This window comes from Saccostrea echinata, unplaced genomic scaffold (assembly GCF_033153115.1).
Source record: "Saccostrea echinata isolate AGI-Se365-2 ecotype Australia unplaced genomic scaffold, CSIRO_AGI_Sech_v1 ptg000016l, whole genome shotgun sequence".
NCBI classification, from domain to species: domain Eukaryota; kingdom Metazoa; phylum Mollusca; class Bivalvia; order Ostreida; family Ostreidae; genus Saccostrea; species Saccostrea echinata.
The window spans coordinates 12,114,555-12,134,516 of NW_026889765.1; the positions used below are offsets into that span (position 1 = coordinate 12,114,555).

At 34.2% G+C, this 19,962-nt stretch overlaps 1 protein-coding gene across 1 annotated transcript in view; it reads right to left on the reverse strand.

Moving 5' to 3' along the window:
* The window catches only part of LOC133188930 (PDF receptor-like), a 62,056-nt gene that overhangs the window by 17,077 nt on the left and 25,017 nt on the right, over positions 1-19,962 (reverse strand). Inside the window, exons 2-9 of the mRNA XM_061324401.1 lie at positions 17,724-17,832; positions 9,332-9,442; positions 8,345-8,490; positions 6,645-6,911; positions 4,849-5,005; positions 2,798-2,858; positions 506-575; positions 325-416 (exon numbers count right to left, since the gene is read on the reverse strand). Of these exons, the coding sequence (XP_061180385.1) occupies positions 325-416; positions 506-575; positions 2,798-2,858; positions 4,849-5,005; positions 6,645-6,911; positions 8,345-8,490; positions 9,332-9,442; positions 17,724-17,832 (1,013 nt within the window). The remainder of the gene's footprint in view (positions 1-324; positions 417-505; positions 576-2,797; positions 2,859-4,848; positions 5,006-6,644; positions 6,912-8,344; positions 8,491-9,331; positions 9,443-17,723; positions 17,833-19,962) is intronic.

Here is a 19,962-nt window from a genome sequence, read left to right on the forward strand (position 1 = left end):
CGGTGTAGGGACTTACCTTATCTTTTTTTATCTGACGTTCCTCAGCTGTGTGTTAAAACATTAATGTTTGTAATATGTGTTTTACTCTTCTCCAAATTCGTATCGTTTCATTGGACTCTCGAGATTGAATACTGTTCGTTATCTTCATATTTCATTTTATCTGACTTTTCTCAGATTTGTGTATATCATGACTTTTTTATATGTGTGTGTTTTTTTTACCTGACTTTTGTCAGCTGTCAGTTTAAACATGACTTTTGTTGTATATGTTTACCTGACTTTTGTCAGCTGTCAGTTTAAACATGACTTTTGTTATATATGTTTTACCTGACTTTTGTCAGCTGTGGCTCCAGTGTTCGAGTTTTTCGTAACTTGTGCACCAGAACACGAATTATGTTGAGTAGAAAAAGTAAGTTTACCTACAATTAAAGATCAATTTAATCATTATTGTATTTTAAAAAATCTTTATTCTAAACAGTAAAAATGTACAGAATTATAAAGTACATACACCAATTACAGTTACTCTGGGCGCTTCTATAATCCAGTACTCCGTTAAAAAGTAGTACGGGAACCAGCAACTAAAAAGACAAAGTGTAACTGCCGTTAGAACAAAACTATATTTATCACTATCATCAGTGAACTTTTCTTGTAAATGAAATGATTGATTGAGTGAGTGTTGTTTTACGTCCCGTTCGAGAATTTTTCAGTCATATAGAGACGTCACCATGTAACGGTGAAGGGCTTCAAATTTAGACCTTCACTCGGCACTCAGAGCCATTGAGCAGTGAGGGTTCTTTATCGTGCAACTTTCACTTCAAAGTGCCGAGCGCTTGGCAAAGGAACAGTTGCTACCCATTTTTTATCGAATTAGTTCAGTCGCGGCCGTGATTGAGTAAATGCAATGATCATTAACAATATGTTAATGATCATTTCATTTATGGACATTATTTATTATCATCGCAGAATTTGACATGTAAATTTAATCATCATTATAATAGGAAGTAACCATTAAATGTGATGACCAGAATAAAAGAAATAAATAAATGACCTACAGAATCATGGCTGTTAGGTGCACCTTTGGAATCAATGCTGGCTGATCCTAACGCTCATGGCTTTATTAATGACTGATACTTATATGATATGATATTATATGATAGTATTTAGAGTGTGATTTCATTACGTGCTTGTATTTTGATGATTTTGTATTTAGAGTGATATCACCATATGGAATCATGACTGACTGGTACTTTATACCGGTGTGATTATTGCATCGAGAGTGATATATCCTACGGTAAAATGAAATGTGAAGATAACAAACAGTGATAAATCGTTAAAATCCATTTAAACGATATAAATTATGAGCCAGTATTTATCATATACATGGCCTCTAAAAACAACAGAAGTGGGATCAGGTAATAGCAAGCACTCCCTATCGACCGGTCCCCTATCGCCGTGTGCCCCGTTTCATGATCGGGTAAACGGAAAAATCTGTAGACAATTCAATAAGGGGAGTCGACGATAGAAAAGCTGAAATCATCACGATTATCACAAAGTTTTGTTGTTCCGTTGCCATTCATGTCTTTTTCTAGTAAAATATCCAAATATGAAACAGATGTGTCAGACCCTGTTGTATCTTCAATTTCGAGTTCAAAGGGATGTATCGAATGAACGTAGGGATGAAAATGAATATCAATTATTGATAAAAAGTCGTCAATTTATCTAAGGTCGAATTGAGGGCCACATCAAGAAGTTACTTCTTTCGTGTGGAATATTTTGAATAAATCCTGCTTAAAACGAATAAAAAATGGTTCTGCTACATTGTAATAATAGAGCGCAACTAGTACCCATGGAAATTCCAAGAGGTTATTGGGAGACTTGATCTCCAAAAACTACATGTAAATTATATTGAATGATATAAACATATAAATTATATTGTCTGATGTTTTAAGAGTTAAAACATCAACCAACGGAATCATTATTAGCTAGTGATTTTATGATTGCTGTATTTAGAGTGAAGTCACATATGGAATCAACACTGACTCTGTGACCGGTACTTATTGATTTCTGTATTTGGAGTGAGATCACACTCATGGAATCATCACTGGTTGGTACATATGTGATAGCTGTATTTAGAGTGAGATATGGTACTGAAAGTTGAACCTATTAAGAATTTATAATAAGTACCGTGACATAATCCTCAGTGATCAAAATTAAAGGGTACTGTGACAAAAAGCATTAAGAATTAAGAGGAAACGTGATATGAATTTGTTGAAGATAAAAGGCAGTCTAATTAAAACTAAATCATTTGATCCGCATACGTATATCGGCGCGCAAAGGTTCTAACAACTTATGGATTATAGGGGCGGTTCTCTCCCTTTTTAATTTTTTTTAAGAAACACATGACAGTGTTAAAAAGTTCTCTAATCTGAAATAAACTTGGTCACGAGATCAAATTCTTCTGAAGGGTTTCTCAGCAGATTTGATCGCGTACCAATAACGTTTGTTTCAAAGTGAACTATTTATAGTTTGTAAAGCCTTGTCACGTCATGAACTCTTAACCCTTGTATTGAGAAAGTGAATACAGAAATGAGCATTTTGTTCTTCAGAGGGGTTATTTCGAGCCGTTAAAATGCTGTTTTTATCAAGACTTCATACAGATTTTTGTTTTGGTACTGCAATTAGAATGTACGTACACTTTAGTAAAAAGTTTTTCTTCGGGATTCCTTGATCCAAAAGAAGTTATATATAATTATCAAATATAATCTATTTTGTTAAAATATCACACCTTCCAAACACTAACCTGTTTTGATGAAGGTCAAGCATAGTTATAACCCAGGCCACTGTGAATGGTATTGGAGTACCTGAAATAATGTTAATATGAGTTTTATACTGGAGAAAGCACGAGGTACTTTTACGTTAAAGGCACGGTTTTTGGCTTTATTATACCCTTAAACATAGATATTTTCAAATGGAAACGAAATTTTTGAAATATAAATTGAATATATGAATGTGATAAATCATGAAAGAATTTGGCATAAAGAAGTACCATTCAGTAACTTTAAAGTCATTGACTTGTTGCATTTCTAAGCTTTAAACAGAGAAAGCCTCAAAATGGCTCATATAAGGGGTGATTTTCCTTAAGAAAATAGTGTCCACAGCCGTTGCCCACTTCAAATTTCGTAGTCAAAGTTGTTTAAAAATCTGAGACATCAAATTTCTCAAAATCTTTGTGGGCGATTTTTGTTTTCTATATTGTCTGAAAAGAATCTTTTTTACATACTTCTATGGTAAACTTTGACCCCTTGTTGTGTTCCTGCCTTACCCCCAAGGGTTTATGATTGGAACAAACTTGAATCTATACTACCTGATGATACTTTTATAATAATATGACTCATCATGGCTTTGTATTTCTCGAGAAGACTTTTAAAGACATTACTTATATCTTCCTATGTAAAACTTCGACCCCCCCCCCCTCTTATGGCCTGCCTTACCCCCCGAGGTTATGATATAAAAAAACTTGAATCTACAGTATATAATGAAGCTTTCATCTTTTTTTTGTCCAGTTTTTTCTTTTTATTTTAAGGAGGCTCATTACACCACTTTTCGATGACGTACTACACAGACAAATAAACCTCCTCCATTGTTTCGTCCGTTTTCTCCTGGAGACGAATTGTACAGGTTCGTTTGCTGATGATCTAAATCTTTAGAACGCTCTAAAAATAGACTACATGCAATGTTGTAAACAATATGAGAACAAGATAACGGATTCATTATAAATCACAAATGAAGAAGGATTATTTTCAAGTAGAGACCAAAGAAAATGACAGTCAAATCTTCGCTAACCAAGTAGTGTACAATGTCACAGCGAAAGCAGCAAGTTCTACAACTGACAAAATGTACGTACAGAGGAAATTCGAGTTGAAATCTACAACCTTGTTGAAATAAATTTTAAATTCACTTGCGCTTTTAGAGTACTGTACTCTTGTTGGTTTGTGTGATTGTCTTTATGTCTTTGAAAAATGTATATTTATTCTAGAAATTTTAGCTTATTCTGAATCTGATATATTCAACCGTTCCTGACTGTTTTGAGTCGGGGGGAGGGGGGGGGGGGTAGGAAAGAACTCTTGCAAGTGGACTTTTTATTCCAACTATTTTTTAAATTGGAATTTTCATCTCCTTAAAACATTTTTCATTCAATATGTCACTTGTTATTCATTAATATACATTCCTTGTCTATTTATAACTGATTTACCAAATTATTCATGCAAAGATTAAGAAAATCACATTAATTCATTTTTGGGAGAAAATTGGGGGGTTTTTTTTCTAATAAAAATAATATTGAATGTTATGAAGTGTTATTATATTGCTTACATATCTGAAGATGATATCCATCACTTGACACTGAGATTTCTGCAATACTATCAATCAGAAACTTGAAATAAAACATTTAACAAAAATTAGACAAAAAGATTTAAAAATCTTTAAAAAAAATATTTATCGTATCATATCCTCCATTTGGATATTTGAAATCTTCATAATAAGTGGTGCTGTAATGAAATCTAAAATAAACTGTGAGTGTATTGAGCCTCCTTAAAAGAAACCACCAATTTTTCAGGAATTCCTAATTATCTCTTTTTTGAAAGAGGGCATGGCACATCCTGTGAACAAACTTAAATCCCCTTCACCCAATATTCCTTTGAGGCAAGTTTGGTTGAAATTGGTCCAGTAGTTCTTGAGAAGAAATCGAAAATGTGAAAAGTTTACAGACGTCAGACGGTCGCCGGACACTCTTTGATCAGAAAAACTCACTTGAGCCTTCGGTTCTGGTGAGATAATTATATCATTTCTTACCCCAACCAAGGATGTAATAAACGAAGTAATTGGGTTTTCCTGAGAAGAACGAGACGGCTATGATGTTATGTAGGTGGATACCCTCAACAAACATCCACATAAATTGTACGGAGACTGTGTACTCTAGTAACGTGTAAATTGTCTCACAAAATGTTGGCTGTAAGCAAAAAAAAAAACACAGATTCATCACGGTTAGCTTAAATGACTCCAAAAAATGAACAAAAGACCTAAATGTTTTTCTTTAACAGAGGGCCCAAAATTACTGGTGATGGATGAAGAACCATAATTGCTCGTTTTATGGATCAACTACTTTTAAATTTAACTAGCCCACCATACTTCTAATCTAGATGATATCTGAATTCTGATATCATAAAGAATCATTTCTTGATTTGGTTGTGTATCTAAATGCGTGCCCATTTTATACAGTGCATATCAGTTAAAGGGATTTCAACCACATCGTTAAGTGTCAGCATTTCGTAAATTCTATGGTCGTTATAATGATCTTGTTTGCAAATACAACATATAGCTATCATTTGGTCGTATTTTAACAGACATTTTCCTTACTGATTGTTTTGGCCATTGTTTTTAAAATCAAATTTGACAATGAATTACTCCGTCTGACGAGCAGTACTTAAGGTTCAAGGCGAGTGTGACCGGTCGATAGGGGATGCTTTCTCCTCCTAGGCACTTGATTCCACCTCTTGAATTTCCAGAGTTCCCTGTTTTTTATGCCCCCGTAATCGAAGAGTTTTTGCCCTGTCCGTACGTCTATCTGTCTGTCTGATTGTCCGGAAAAACTTTAACCTTACCCATAACTTTTGATTGGTAGGAGCTATGGTTTTCGTATTTCACATGGGTATTCCTTGTGACAAGGCCTTCCTTTGGGTACCATATATTGGACCTCTTGACCTTGGAGTTTGACCCACTTTTGCTAAAACTTATAAACAGTTGGTGCCAGGGCTTTCATATTTCACAAGTCTATTCACCGTGCCAAGACTTTTCCATGAGTGTAAATATTTTTGACCTTGACCTTAGAGTTGACCCAATTTGAAAAAAAAAACAAAAAAAACTTTTATAAACCTTTGACTTGGGTCATAACTTTTGAACAGTTAGTACTAGGGCTTTCAAATTTCATAGGTACATGTGTATATTTCTTGTGACAAAACTTTCTTTAGGATACCAATAAGTTTGACCTTTTGACATTGACCTTGGAGATTGACTTACTTTTGAAAAGCTTAAACCTTTGCCAGAACTTTTGAACAGTTGGTGCTAAGGCTTTTATAGTTTGTATGGATTTTGACCCTTTGACCTTGAACTTTGGAGTTTGACCCATTAACTTTCACCATAACTTTTGAATGGTTGATGCTTGGGCTTTCATATTTACCAGGTATATCCACTGATACAAGTCATTTCTTCTTGACCTTGACCTTAGAGTTTGATTTGCATTTGGCAAACTTTAACCTTCGTCAAAAGCTGTCGTACGGGGGCATCAGTGTTTCACAAACACATCTTGTTGTTTTGGTTTTTTTCCCTGTTTACAGATTTGTATTATTATTAGGTACCATGAGATCGATCACTGATCGTTATCTTCATCGCTGTCATTTAATATTTTTTTCATATCCCACACTTTGTAATACATGCCTTCTGCTGTAATGTAAATGGATAGATTTGCATTTTAAGCACAGAATATCAATATTAAATTCAAAATAATAATTTGATTTCTTATTAAAAGCAATGAAATAAAAATACTTATTTAAAAAGGCATTCTGTAAGAAATGAACGTTTATGTTCAATACCGTATGAAATATGGCTATATAACTTCCTGTGGTCAGTAGGTAATCGGATTGTCTTTCTCGAGCGATGTACTGGTCAATGTACAGAACCAGTCGAATTATAATTTGGACTATGATGGCAACCAGGAGGTTCCGATGGATTCTCGTTCTGTGGCACCTTAATGCTCGGAAGTAACAGAAAATGAATAGTGACGTCAAACAAGATACTAGGGACACGCAAAGACCAATTATTTCCATAGTTCGAGTTCCAACCACTATTTTTTTCATCAGCTGAAATACAAATCATTCAGTTGCAAGCATTGATATACTGGTTATTTTGATGAAAAAGAAGTAGGTGCAGTTTGGGCTCTATTGTGTCCTAAAATTTTCAAAATTTCAAAAAGTTACAAAATTAGCTTAAATATTAGTTAAGTAAAAGAATGTTATTATTCATGAAATAATATAGCATGAGGGAGGATCATTCAGGGTACATGAGTACATTTCTATGTTTTAAATAGAAAAAAGATCAATATGACTTATTTCTATGGTTATTTTCCTTTTTCTTAAGCATTTAGGGGTTCATAAAAGAAAATAATTCGTACATTCTTACTGAATGGAATTTCAACAATTCTGAATCTATACCAGATTGATAATTATTCGATTTTCAACAAATTACTACTAGTCAAATGTCTATCAGAAATGAAAAGCGCTACTTGAAATTTTCAAAATCACATAAATTTGAGTTAAATGTTAACTAAATATGAAATGAAAAATATTATAAATCCATTTAAAATCCGTCTTAATATAAAATTTCAAATGCCTATAAATTTTATATTTTCCGTAACATTGATAGGAAGATAGGCAGAACCTTCCAATTGTAAAATTTAATGTATATTTGAATACATTGATATTCAATATGTAAAATTTAATGTATATTTGAATACATTAATATTGTATATATATATATATATATATATATATATATATATATATATATATATATATATATATATATATATATATATATATATATATATATATATATATATTCTGGTTGTAATGCTGTATTTGATTGGATAAAGAATTTACTTTATATCGTATAAATTGGGTTGCCTACGTCACAATGACTTGCGTCATCCGCCTGACCTTGATCCGCCTGACGTTACATTCAATTTTTGTACAAATTGAAGTCTTTTTTTTTTTTTAAGGGTAATCATCTTTTTTTCTTATACCAAATGAATGAAAATTTAAATTATAAGGAATGAATTTAATAGGTACCCAATTTATACGGTATAAACTGGGTTGGAACAGTTTACGCTTTATAAACCGCGAATATATTAATATTAGATTAATTTGTCACGCTATTTGAGCATAGAAATGGTGAAATGGTGTAGATATCTTTTGTTTACTTGGTTGGTTACATATATAAACCTAACTTTATGTTGTTGTAAATGACCTAAAGATATATCGTCACGTTACATCTGGGTCATTTCAACATGTTCAAAGGACAATGTCTTGTTTGCAAGGGCATAGAGGTTTGATTGAGAAAGAAAAGTCATTCGTATTTATCTTAAATTAGTACTTTGATATTCTTCAAATCAGTATCATAAATAGCCAACATATAAACCATGTTTTAATTTCTTAGCTTACACGCAATGTCTATCAGGTTAAAACAATGTCTAAAACTACACAGATCTCCAAACATTTAATAGATTGATATTCACTTGTCGATCTTCCGCTGATTTATTGCCGTAGAATTTGGCCATGAGTCTCCGAGATTCAGGAGTGTAGCACTCAGTGTAGTTCGAATAACCCAGGGGCTGAGGTCCCTCCCAACGGGAGGTACAACCACAGCGTCTGAAAGCCATTTCTGTAACAGTAAAACATGGCAATTTGAGAGATATAGCCTTTTCCATGTTTCACATTCCCATAGAACATATCTTATTATAAAATGGAAGGAATTTTAGTAAACTTTAATTCTGAGCATAGAACCTCTCATAAATAATTTTCATGGATATAGATTTGTCTTTCGAATTTCAAGTTTCCAATTTTTTTCTTAATATCAAAGCTACCATTACATGGATATTGCATACCATTTTAAATAACCACGGTCTTTATTTGCCTTTTAAAAAGGAAACATGGATTTCATTGGCATGTTAGCAATAACTTTTAATCATTTCCCCCAATAATGAAGTTTTTTCTCTCTATTAGCATTTTTCAATAAAATCGTTTTACTTCCTGATAGATTTGTCTATTAAAATCTTGAGTCAGATAGCGTAAACACGTACATTTTTTTTTAAAAAGTAATAGCTGAATTAAAGGGATGAAAATTAACGTAATTCGTTTTATATGTATAGCTCATAAAACTTTGAAATTTACTTTGCTGTAAGCGTGAACTTGTGAGTTGATCTTCTGCTTATTTATTGCCGTAGAAATTGGCCATGAATCTACGAAATTCAGGAGTGCAGCGCTCAATGTAGTTTGAATACCCCTGGGGCTGAGGTCCAACCCCACTATACCGCGTTCTCTGTAACCGTGTTTTAATGTACTATTTTCTCATTGTGCATGGAAAAGTGTTTAAAATTCACAAAGCTGCATGTATATGTATTGATATATATTTTTCCATAAAACAAAGGCAGAAGCAATATGGATAATATTACTGTGTCACAAGCAAATTACATGTATTTGCTAATGACTTCGACAATACTTACTCTGAGGGTCCAAACCCGGATAGGGGGGACAGGCCATGTAAACTGTTTGTCCAGGCGGGACTGGAGGCCAACAAAGAATGGTGTCCCATGTGGCTTGGCACCAGTCGGAGGCTACAATCAATAAATATTCGATTTATCTCAATAAAACAAAGATAAATAAAATACTTTAACATTTACTACAAAAGCCTGATAGACTCATTTTTGATGAGCTAAAAATATTTAACATGTTATAATGAATTAGTTGTATCTCGTTATGTAGTAAGTTTGTTATCTCGTTATAATAAGTTAAATATTTCGCACAAAGAAACTAGTTATCTTGTTCTAATTAAATTTCGTTTGTATTCTAGCCTCTGATTGGTTAATATCCAAAAAGGAACACAAATTATTTCTGTATAACCTGGTTTGGTATGGGGACCCCCCCCCCCCGACAACCAGCTGATCATCTGTATCCATACAATCCTGTCATTTCCAGTCCTCGGGATTCATGGAAAATTCCAGATTTAATAAATGTACCTTTAACTTCAAACAATAATTCGATCTTATCACATGTAAACAAACAACAAGGCTGCTAGGCCTATGTATCAGTTTTACCTCCCCCTCGCTTAAGGGTTATTTTTGTATTTTTATGTAATTGGTGTATAAATCATACATATGTGTCCCTAAGGCTATTTTTATGTAATTGGTGTATAAATCATACATATGTGTCTCTAAGGCTATTTCATGCAGCCCAATAGTGACGGTACATATTGTCGTTCTATACATATTGTCCCCGGCGACTTTGTGTACCTCCCCTCCATGTAACTGCACGCACTGTCGTCCGTCGATATATATTGTCGCCGACGACTAGACTTACGTACCCTTACTGCACAAATTGAGATAATGATGATAATAATAAGATGATGATGATAATGATGAGGAAAGATAAGGAGGCTGAATTTGCGCAAACTGTACATCGAGTACTGATATTTCAAATATTTATCCAAATTGCTTCCTTATATTATTTTAACTCTAAAATAAAATACACTGATACCCCCTGAGGACCATGATCTGAACAATTTACAACCTAGATTACTTCCGTAGGCTTCCCAAGTTTCATCTTTTCTGTCCAGTTTTCTTAAAAAGAAGATTTTGAAAGATTCTCCTTATGTTTTTCAATATAAGACTTTGATTCCCTATTGTGGCCCTTCCTACCTCCCAGGAACCATGGTCTGAACAATTTACAATCTACACTACCTTATGATTGATTGATTGTATGTTGTTTTACGTCCCATTAGAGAATTTTTCACTCATATAGAAACGTCACCATATACCGGTGAAGGGCTTCAAATTTTGACCTTTACTCGGCACTCAGGGCCATTAAGCAGTGACAGATTGCCAACGCCTGCCGTGACACGGGACCTCGGTTTTTAAGGTCTCATCCGAAGGACCCGCAACTTTCACTTCAAAGTGCCGAGCGCATGGCGAAGGAACAGTTGCTACCCATTTTTATCGACTTAGATCAGTCGCGGCCGAGATTCGAACCTCCAGATCACGGGGCGAGCGCTCTACTGACTGAGCTACCGTGAACGGTTACTACCTTATGAAACATAAGTTTCAGCTTTTCTGGCATAGAGGTCTTTGAGAAGAATTTCTTGAAAAAAAATTTCCGATATTTTTCAATGTTGAACTTTCATCCCCTTTTGTGGCCCCACTCTAACCATGGTGTCATGATCTGAACAATTTACAATCTACATCACCTCAGAAATCTTTCTACTAAATTCCATCTTTTCTGGTCTAGCAGTTCTTCAGAAAAAGATTTTAAAATATTTTCCTATATATTTCAATATAAAACTTTGAATCCCTATGATGGCCCCACCCTACCCCGCGGACAATGATCTGAACAATTTAGAATAAACACTACTTCAGGATGCATAAATTTCATCTAATCTTGTCCAGTTGTTCTTTGAAGATCCTAAAGGTCCTAAATATAGGGAACCCCGATCCTTCAACTGGCTTCGGAATTTTATAAATATTATGGATTCTGTAGAGGATTACGCCAGGCGATGGGCCAGACATGAAAAAGAAGACCTTGACACTTTGTCAGAATGGATTAAATGTATCAGATGTATGTTAAAATCGCGCATTAAAAGATTGAGGGGCAATATGAGAACCATCTATCCTTCTGTATTCAGTAATCCAGAAGTGAAAAAAGAATTAGATGGATTACATGATCAGTACGTACTGGTCCCTGCTGAGAAAGCAGGTAACAACATTGTCTTTGTAAGGCTCATTTAATAGATGTATTTTAGAGGAACTTGGGTTTAATACTACAAGTGGTAATCCAACTTATATTCATAATTCCCTTTCTAAGGAAGACATTCTTCAAAATCATATGTCAGTTTTGAATATTTTTAATATTCCAAACAACCAAAATGTATTTGAATTACCATATTTATATTGGATTCCAAAACTTCATAAAAATCCTTACAAACAAAATACATGGCGGGTTCCAGTAAATGTTCAAACAAGCCTCTTTCTTTACTCCTCACTAAGATATTAACAGTAGTGAAGGAGAAACTTCAAGAGTATATTCGAGAAGTGGTGTAAATCAGATGTGGATACTTAATTTAAAATTCCAAGGAACTTTGGAAAATTTGAAATCACAAGATTTTACCAAAATCAACAGCTTAAAAACTTACGACTTTTCAACTTTATACACAAACATTCCCCACGATAAATTCAAGTCCAGGCTTTTTTATATTATTGACAGCTGCTTTTCAATAAAAATGGAACTCGTAAATTTACTTACCTAGTCATTGGTCATTTGCAAAATTATTTTGTTAAAAAACATTCTGATCGTACACACAAGTACTCTGAAGTTGTCATTAAAAAGATGCTTGAGTTTCTGATTGACTATATCTATGTGGTTTTTGGAGACCAGGTCTTCCAACAATCTATTGGAATTCCCATGGGTACCAATTGCGCCCCGTTATTAGCAGACCTTTTTTTGTATTCATATGAAGCAGAATTTGTCCAAAATCTTAAACGTGAAAAGAAGAAAACACTTGCTGTGGCCTTCAACTCGACATTTAGATATATCGACGACGTATTGTCAATTAACAATGGCTATTTCCATTCTTATGTCGATACGATATATCTCGGTGAGCTTGAGACAAATGATATTACAGAGTCTGACACATCTGTTTCATACTGGGATATTTTACTTGAAAAAGACGTTAATGGTAATCTAACAACCAAGCTTTATGATAAACGTGATGACTTTAACTTTTCATTCGTCAGCTTCCCTTACTTATGCAGCAATATACCTTCATCACCTGCATACGGGGTATATATCTCTCAGTTGATTCGATACGCAAGAGCATGCTCTACGTATGTACAATTTCTAAAACGAGGTAAATTATTGACAAACAAATTGATGAAACAAGAATATCAGCTGTCTCGTTGAAAGTAATCATTTCGTAAGTTCTATGGTCGATACAATGACCTTGTCAGCAAATACAATTTATCACTGAGTCAAATGCTGACTGACGTTTTTCATACTAATTGTTAGGCCATTATTTACACACCGAATTGTCGATCATGAGAAGGAGCACATGGCGGGTGTGACCGGTCGGCAGGGGATGCTCACTCCTCCATGGCACCTGATCCCACCTCTGATGTTTGGAGGTCTGTGTTTGCTCTGCTCCTATTTTGTATTGTTTAACGGACTTTTGAGCTTGAATACTGTTCGTTATCTCCATATATTTCATTCCTATATATTTCAATGACGAAATTTCATTTCATTTTGCGACCTACCCCCGGAGGCCATGATCTGAGCAATTTAAAATCTACACTACCTGAGGTAGCTTACACATAAGTTTCAGCTTTTCAGACCCAATGGTTCTTGAGAAGAAGATTTTTTAATGACTCTACCCTATTTTTGCCCTTTCTTGATTATTTTGCCTTGTAAGGGGACTTGGCTCTTCATTTTTACAATTTGGGATCCCCTGTACCCGGGGATGCTTTGCACCAATGTTTAAAATTTGCCTATTGGGAAGAAGTTGAAAATTTAAAAAGTTTACAGACCATACGCGGATCTAGAGGGGGAAGGAGAGAGGGGTCCGCCCCCCCCCCCCTCGGAATTTGCAGAGTTATTAAATATATACACTGAAGCAAATAAATAATGGCTTTGGACCCCCTAGAAAATGTGAACACCACCAATATATCGCCACGAAATAGGTTTTTATCACCTTTAGGAATGGACATCCCCTTTAACGTTTTTTTTCTTCTTGTTTGTCAAGAAATTTTCTGGATTAGAATACGTTCGGGAAGGGATTTTTTAAAAAATGAAATTTCTGGGTTTGAAATTTTTTGAATGGGGTGGCCCCTGGAAAAAAAATCCTGCAGACAGACGTAAAGAAAGACAACGGGTGATCAGAATTAAAAGCTCAATTGAGCTTTCAGCTTATGTGTGCTAAGATGTGGACCTCCAACCACAATTATACATGTATAAGAAAAACACAAAAGTATTATCTAAATAATTATCATTACTGACGTCAAGAAAATAGGAATATTCTGATTTACAAATTAAAAAAAAAGAATTCCGGTATCTTTGTTTATTATAGTGTGTACACCAATCCTGGACAAAATTTTCTCCCTACAGTATCGCAAGTAATGCTGTCTGTCTCCCGCCGTGCGTGTGTGTGTGTTTGTTTGTCAATCTCTCTCTCTCTTTACGACCCTTGTAAATATTCGTCAAAACAATATATCAACGACAATTTGTGCCGATGCTTGATTGTACATTTTGTTGTCCATTATGCAGAAGAAAAATAAGGCTTGTCTTGGCACATATCGCCGGCAACAATATGTACCAATGGACAACAATATGTGCAGTGAGGGTAGGTACATATTGTCGCCGACGACAATATGTACAGAATGACAATATGTGCAATCACAGGGAGACAAGAGTGGTTAAATTGTCCTCTATGAAGCAGATATCAATTTCAATCATTCTTATTAATAACTAAAGAAATCAAATATATGCAAGTCTAGTAAAATTTTTATAATTTCTTTTATTTTTAAAAATCATCAATCTCTCTTTGAAATAAAAATTATATAAATGCTTGTAAAGTATACATAATAAATATTGTGACGAGTAAAATAATTAACGACAGGTCCCTACGGAAGCGTGTATGTCTCTACACTTGTATTATACCTTGTCCACTGTCTTATTTGTGATTGCCTTAATAATTTGTCAATTACGTCCTTCTAGTTTTTCTTGGAGAAATCCGTTTTGGAAGTTTTATTTTCACAGTTCTCCAAACATTTTCAATCATGATAATATCTGGACATTGTGGGGGTAATTCATTGTGTTGATGCAATTTTCAGTTTTCCACCTACAAGTCTCTCTAGATGTATGGACGGGTGCATTTTCTTTTTGAAAGAAATATGTTCTGTCCTGTTCCTTTTTCTGGCAATAACTGGCCAATGATTTGCATCAAGAATTTCAGTGTACTTCCTGGAGTTAATATTTCCTTTAATGGTGTTAATGTGCCAACAGCACCATTGGTGAGACACTCGAAAAACATTACAATAAGCTGTGGAGTCTGTTGGTCACTGTAAATTCCAAGACAGCGTGGTTTCCATTTTTCCTCATTTTTTCCCCAAACAAAAACTTTCATTTTTTTTCCTAAAACAATCTGTGTTTCATCAGAGAATACCACTCAGGAACATTCACGATAAACAGTCCAGTATAAATGAGATCTGCAAAAGATTCTGCGCTTCAGTCTATTCGATTAGGAAATGGTGGTGGTCTTCTTCACTACTCTCCTGTGATACCAATTTTAATGCGATCACCTTTGAAATGTGCGTTTGGATAGTTTCTGAGAGGTATTTTTATTATATAGATTAGAAATATATCTGATAAAGCCCTTCACCATTTAACTTTTCTGATATTCAAAAATCTTCGGTCTGATCCTTCACTACGTTTATTTTTTTTTTCGCCACATTTGGACTTTCCTGCACTTCCTTTTGATAAACTGATATTTTCCTGGTTTTCATTCCTTTCCAAAAAATGACACACTGTAAATCTATTAATTCCTAAAATTTCCCCAATTTTTCCACCACTGTTACCTTCATTTGTGACTTTTAGGATTCAAGTTGTTGTTCATCTGTCAAATCCTTTCCCCTGGCACCCATTGCTATATTCTGCAGACGACAACTTTATTTGTAAACAAAGACTTACCTCCCTTTGATCAGCCTACGTGACAACTGAATTTATGCATTGGTAGAAAAGTTCCAAGTCAAGGCATCTTTACATTAATAATACTTGAAAATGAAAATGTATGTCTGTGATACTTGACAAGTGGGTCAGCCATTGTGACATTTAATTTGGCACATGAGTGTAGTAAGAAGGCATCACAAATATTGCGCGCGCCCGAGGATGACAACCTTATTCGGACCTTTTTATTTTTGATGTCTCCCTACTAAACAATCCTTAATAGTTTTATTATTCTGAAGAATCTTAATTTAACACAATAGAGCATAAAATATCAGGTAAACCTCTTGTGTTCTACTACCCACTGCTCCAAATCCATTCCTTCAAAATAATTATGCCAACATATACATTGACGTCACCGTTATAATTTATTGTTTACCGATCCCGCATATATGATTATCAACTATATCAGAAATTACGGTTGTTACCCTACACGTTCGCTTGCGCTATTTTATTGTCATCTGAAGGGAGACGACAAAGTTGTCACCCTGCACGTGAGGGAGACATCACGAATTGTCTCCCTGCGCGTGGCATGATGTAGACCAATCAGATTCACTGTTTTATTCTGAAGGGTAATAATACATTTTGTCATACCACTAAATACTCTGGAGGTAAATACATCATGCTATTAAAAGTTATTTTGAATTTCATCCAATCATGATACAGGTGATTGAAGTTAAGAAGGTCACCCTATTTCAATGTTAATGCAAAGTTAAATGTTATATGTTACTCAATTGCTACATAGAAATATTATAATTGTCCAACTTCAGCAGGTCTTAACTTGCAGAAGCATGATTTTATTCCCCTAAGTTTTTTTAGCCCGCTTGGCGCAGTGGTTAGAGCGCTCGCTCTAGAATAGCGGAGTAAGGAGTTGATCCTTACGTCGAGGGTTTGAATCTCACTGTAGGACGTGGAGACTGGTCCTTCGGATGAGACCGAATAAACCGAGGTCCTGTGTCAATCTCCCTTGCAGAGTTGTCGTTCGTTCCTCTCTCAGACACCTCTGCAATGGGCTCACGTCAAGATTTTTGACATAAGGTAAACAACATGATATTCCCAGGATTATTTCAGGTTAAACTAAAAGTTTTAGATATACTTAGTAAATGTCTACCTTAAAAGACAAACATAAGTACAGACATTTAATTTTAATGAATTAAAATTATGCTTATCACTGTGATATACGCGAGCCAACGACAGAGGTGAATGTATGAGCTGATGGTAGAGAGTGGTCCTGTGTCGCAGTAGGTGGTGGCACGAAAAAGATCCCTCACTGCTCAATGGCCCTAACTGCCGAGTATAGGTCAAAGTTTGACCGGAACACCTCAGCATAGGGGATTTTAAATGAAACTTTTCCACAGTGTAAAACTAGAATTAACTGCTTATACATTTATCATGATAAACGGTATATTGCCTTTCTCGTAAAATCTCAAATTTTCACATTCGTTGGATGAGATGTCCGAATTGCTATGCAATGCCATGGTCAATAATACAACAATCACGATGTAAACTCTAAAGCTTTACTGTGGAATTTTGTATTTTCATTTCATATTTTCTTTTTTATAGGATTACTGAGGCTTTATTTCAATTTTATATATATATATATATATATATATATATATATATATATATATATATATATATATATATATATATATATATATATATATATATATATATATATATATATATATAATTTAAATAAATACACTACGGTAGCTCAAAGGATATTTCTATTAATATTTTTCATTTGTATTAATATTGCTTCCATCTTTCTTATACTTCAAGAATGATAATTTTCAGAACCTGAGGATCGGACTACCTTAAGGTTTGTCCAGTTAAGGACGCATTATGTGTGAATTTGGATTTTTTTCCCATAAAACAACATTACGATAACGATACCTCATGAAAACTAGTATGTCTAACAAGTGAATATGTTAAGGAGTTTTCTCATTCCACTACAGGGTTTGGCGAAGGCGGGCAATTTTTTTCGAGTGCCCTGTAGTTGAGTTGCATTACACGACATAAATAAAGCTTATATCAAATAGGGCAAATATAATTAAATGCATTAGCTAATAATTTGTCATTCTTCTCAAAGGTCTTTCCTAAACGGGAAAGACAATTAAATGTGATCCTAACCTTCCTGTGTCTTCATCTCTGTTTCTAGTGTCTGGATACAGTCTATCTCAGACCTGTATTTCCAGGGCTTTCTCAGACTGTTCTCAAATAACAAAGAGTTGTTTGTAATCTGAAAAGAGAGCAATATTGTATAACTTACAAGTGAAATAAACTGTGAAACATAATGGGCATGTCACTCAACTGTGTACTAACTAAATTATGTTTGCTATTAAAATTATTATTAAAATTTATTTCTGATAAATTAAAATCTTTATATGTACATGTATTAAAACTTTCACCCTATAAATTTTCATAAATGAAATCGTGTAATATGTATACATGTTTTTGTTTTTTTTTTCCAAATAAAAGACATTGGTTTTCATAATCAATTTTCTCTTTGACACTTGCTGGACTTCCTGTGACTATGTTTAACTGCTGTAGTGCTGTCCTAAGCGGGTCAAATTACATGTACATATAGCTACTGTTTTATTTTTCAATGGGAACAAATCACGTAATTCAGAAAAATCATTTTATATTTATGTTGCGTAAAAAAAATGTGAAACCGACAGATCTTAATTTTTTGTTATATTATTAGGTTTAATAGAGTTTAAACGTTAAAACGTACTTTACTCATTGTTTTCATAAAACACCCCCCCCCCCCTCCTCTCAACATAAACTTTACTTCATAGAGTTTTTTTTACTTGCCTTTCGAGATGTTTTTTGAAGGGGGGGGGGGGGTTCTTAATAGGATTCAATTAGAATATTTAAATGTAAATAACAGCGATTTTCCTCATTCAAATTTGACGTGAATTAATTGTAACATTTTATAATTCGCAGGATGAAGACACTCTTTTGCATAATATTTAGCAAATATTTAAAACATCAAAATAATTATCAAACTATTTAAACCATGATAAATTTTATTTTTTAAACCATCGTTTATCAAAATTAACTTTATAGTTTCTCATAAATATTTCTTCATTCATTTAGACAAATACTGATGATACTTATGTGGATATAACAAAATCTTCATATTTATCGTACTTATCTTTTAACACTTCTTTTCAATATCGATTTCCATTATTCTTTTTTCTTTTTTCTTAATCCGTAATTTATATAAGAATACCTCGATCTTTTTCATGAAAAGGGCGATATAATTACATGTAGATGTCTTCCAAATGCATGCAATAAAAACGGAAAACCTGCTAAAAGCAACATACAATACGATAAACGGACAACCAGATAGGATAAACGCGCAATACGATAGGATACACAATAGGAGGCATGTTCCCGATCATAGCGGGGGCGGGTGTGGCCGGTCGGCGGGGAATGCTCATTCCCCATGGCACCTGATCTGGTGTCTTAGAGTTCCGTGTTTGCTCTGCACCTATTTTGTAATGTTTAATGGACTTTTGAGCTCAAATACTGTTGTTATCTCTACATATTTCATGTATTCAAGAATAATGGTGCAGTTACTGTAACAGGTGTGTGTTAGAGGGAGAGGTGTTCCAAGTAAAAATAAAATTCGTAACTCTAGCCCTGGTTATCTGTTTCTAGTTAACCGTAATAATCTTTCTTTGACGCAGTCATGGCCGTAGGAACCGGGGGGGGGGGGGCACGGGGGGCCGTTCCCCCCCCCCCCAATAATTTTGCCGATATATAGAATACTATAGAAAATATAGCTACTATATGCTTGTGCCCCCTCAAAATAACGTCTGATGACCCTTTTTTTTTTTTTTTTTTTTTTTTTTTTTTTTTTTTTTTTTTTGCTTGTCAAGGAATTTTGGTAGTTGATACTGAAAATATATGTTTGTGCCCCCTCAAAGTGAAATTGCTTCCTACGGGCCTGGCAGTTAAAGAAATCTTCGAAGTAATCTTTGGGATAATCAATGCCATATCGGGAATAGGCGGAAACCATATGTAAAATGATATCCATGTTCTACTGCTAAAGTTGTCTATATTTAGCTTATGCTGAAAAAAAAACGCCCATCAAAGCGGATCACTGCCCATAAAACCTCTGTCGTGGTAAGGGATGACAAACATCTTTAATATTTCATAACACATCATTCGCTTGTGAATGAAAATCTTAAGCATAAATATGTTAATTAAATTGTAGACACTAAAAAACTGATACCTAATAGATAATTGCAGAATTACTGCATCACTGAATTAGATATTGCATGAATCAACTTGTTTTCACTTTTGTTAATTTTGCTGTATACATTTAAATCAATTTATATCAAGCTAATTTTTTTTTTAC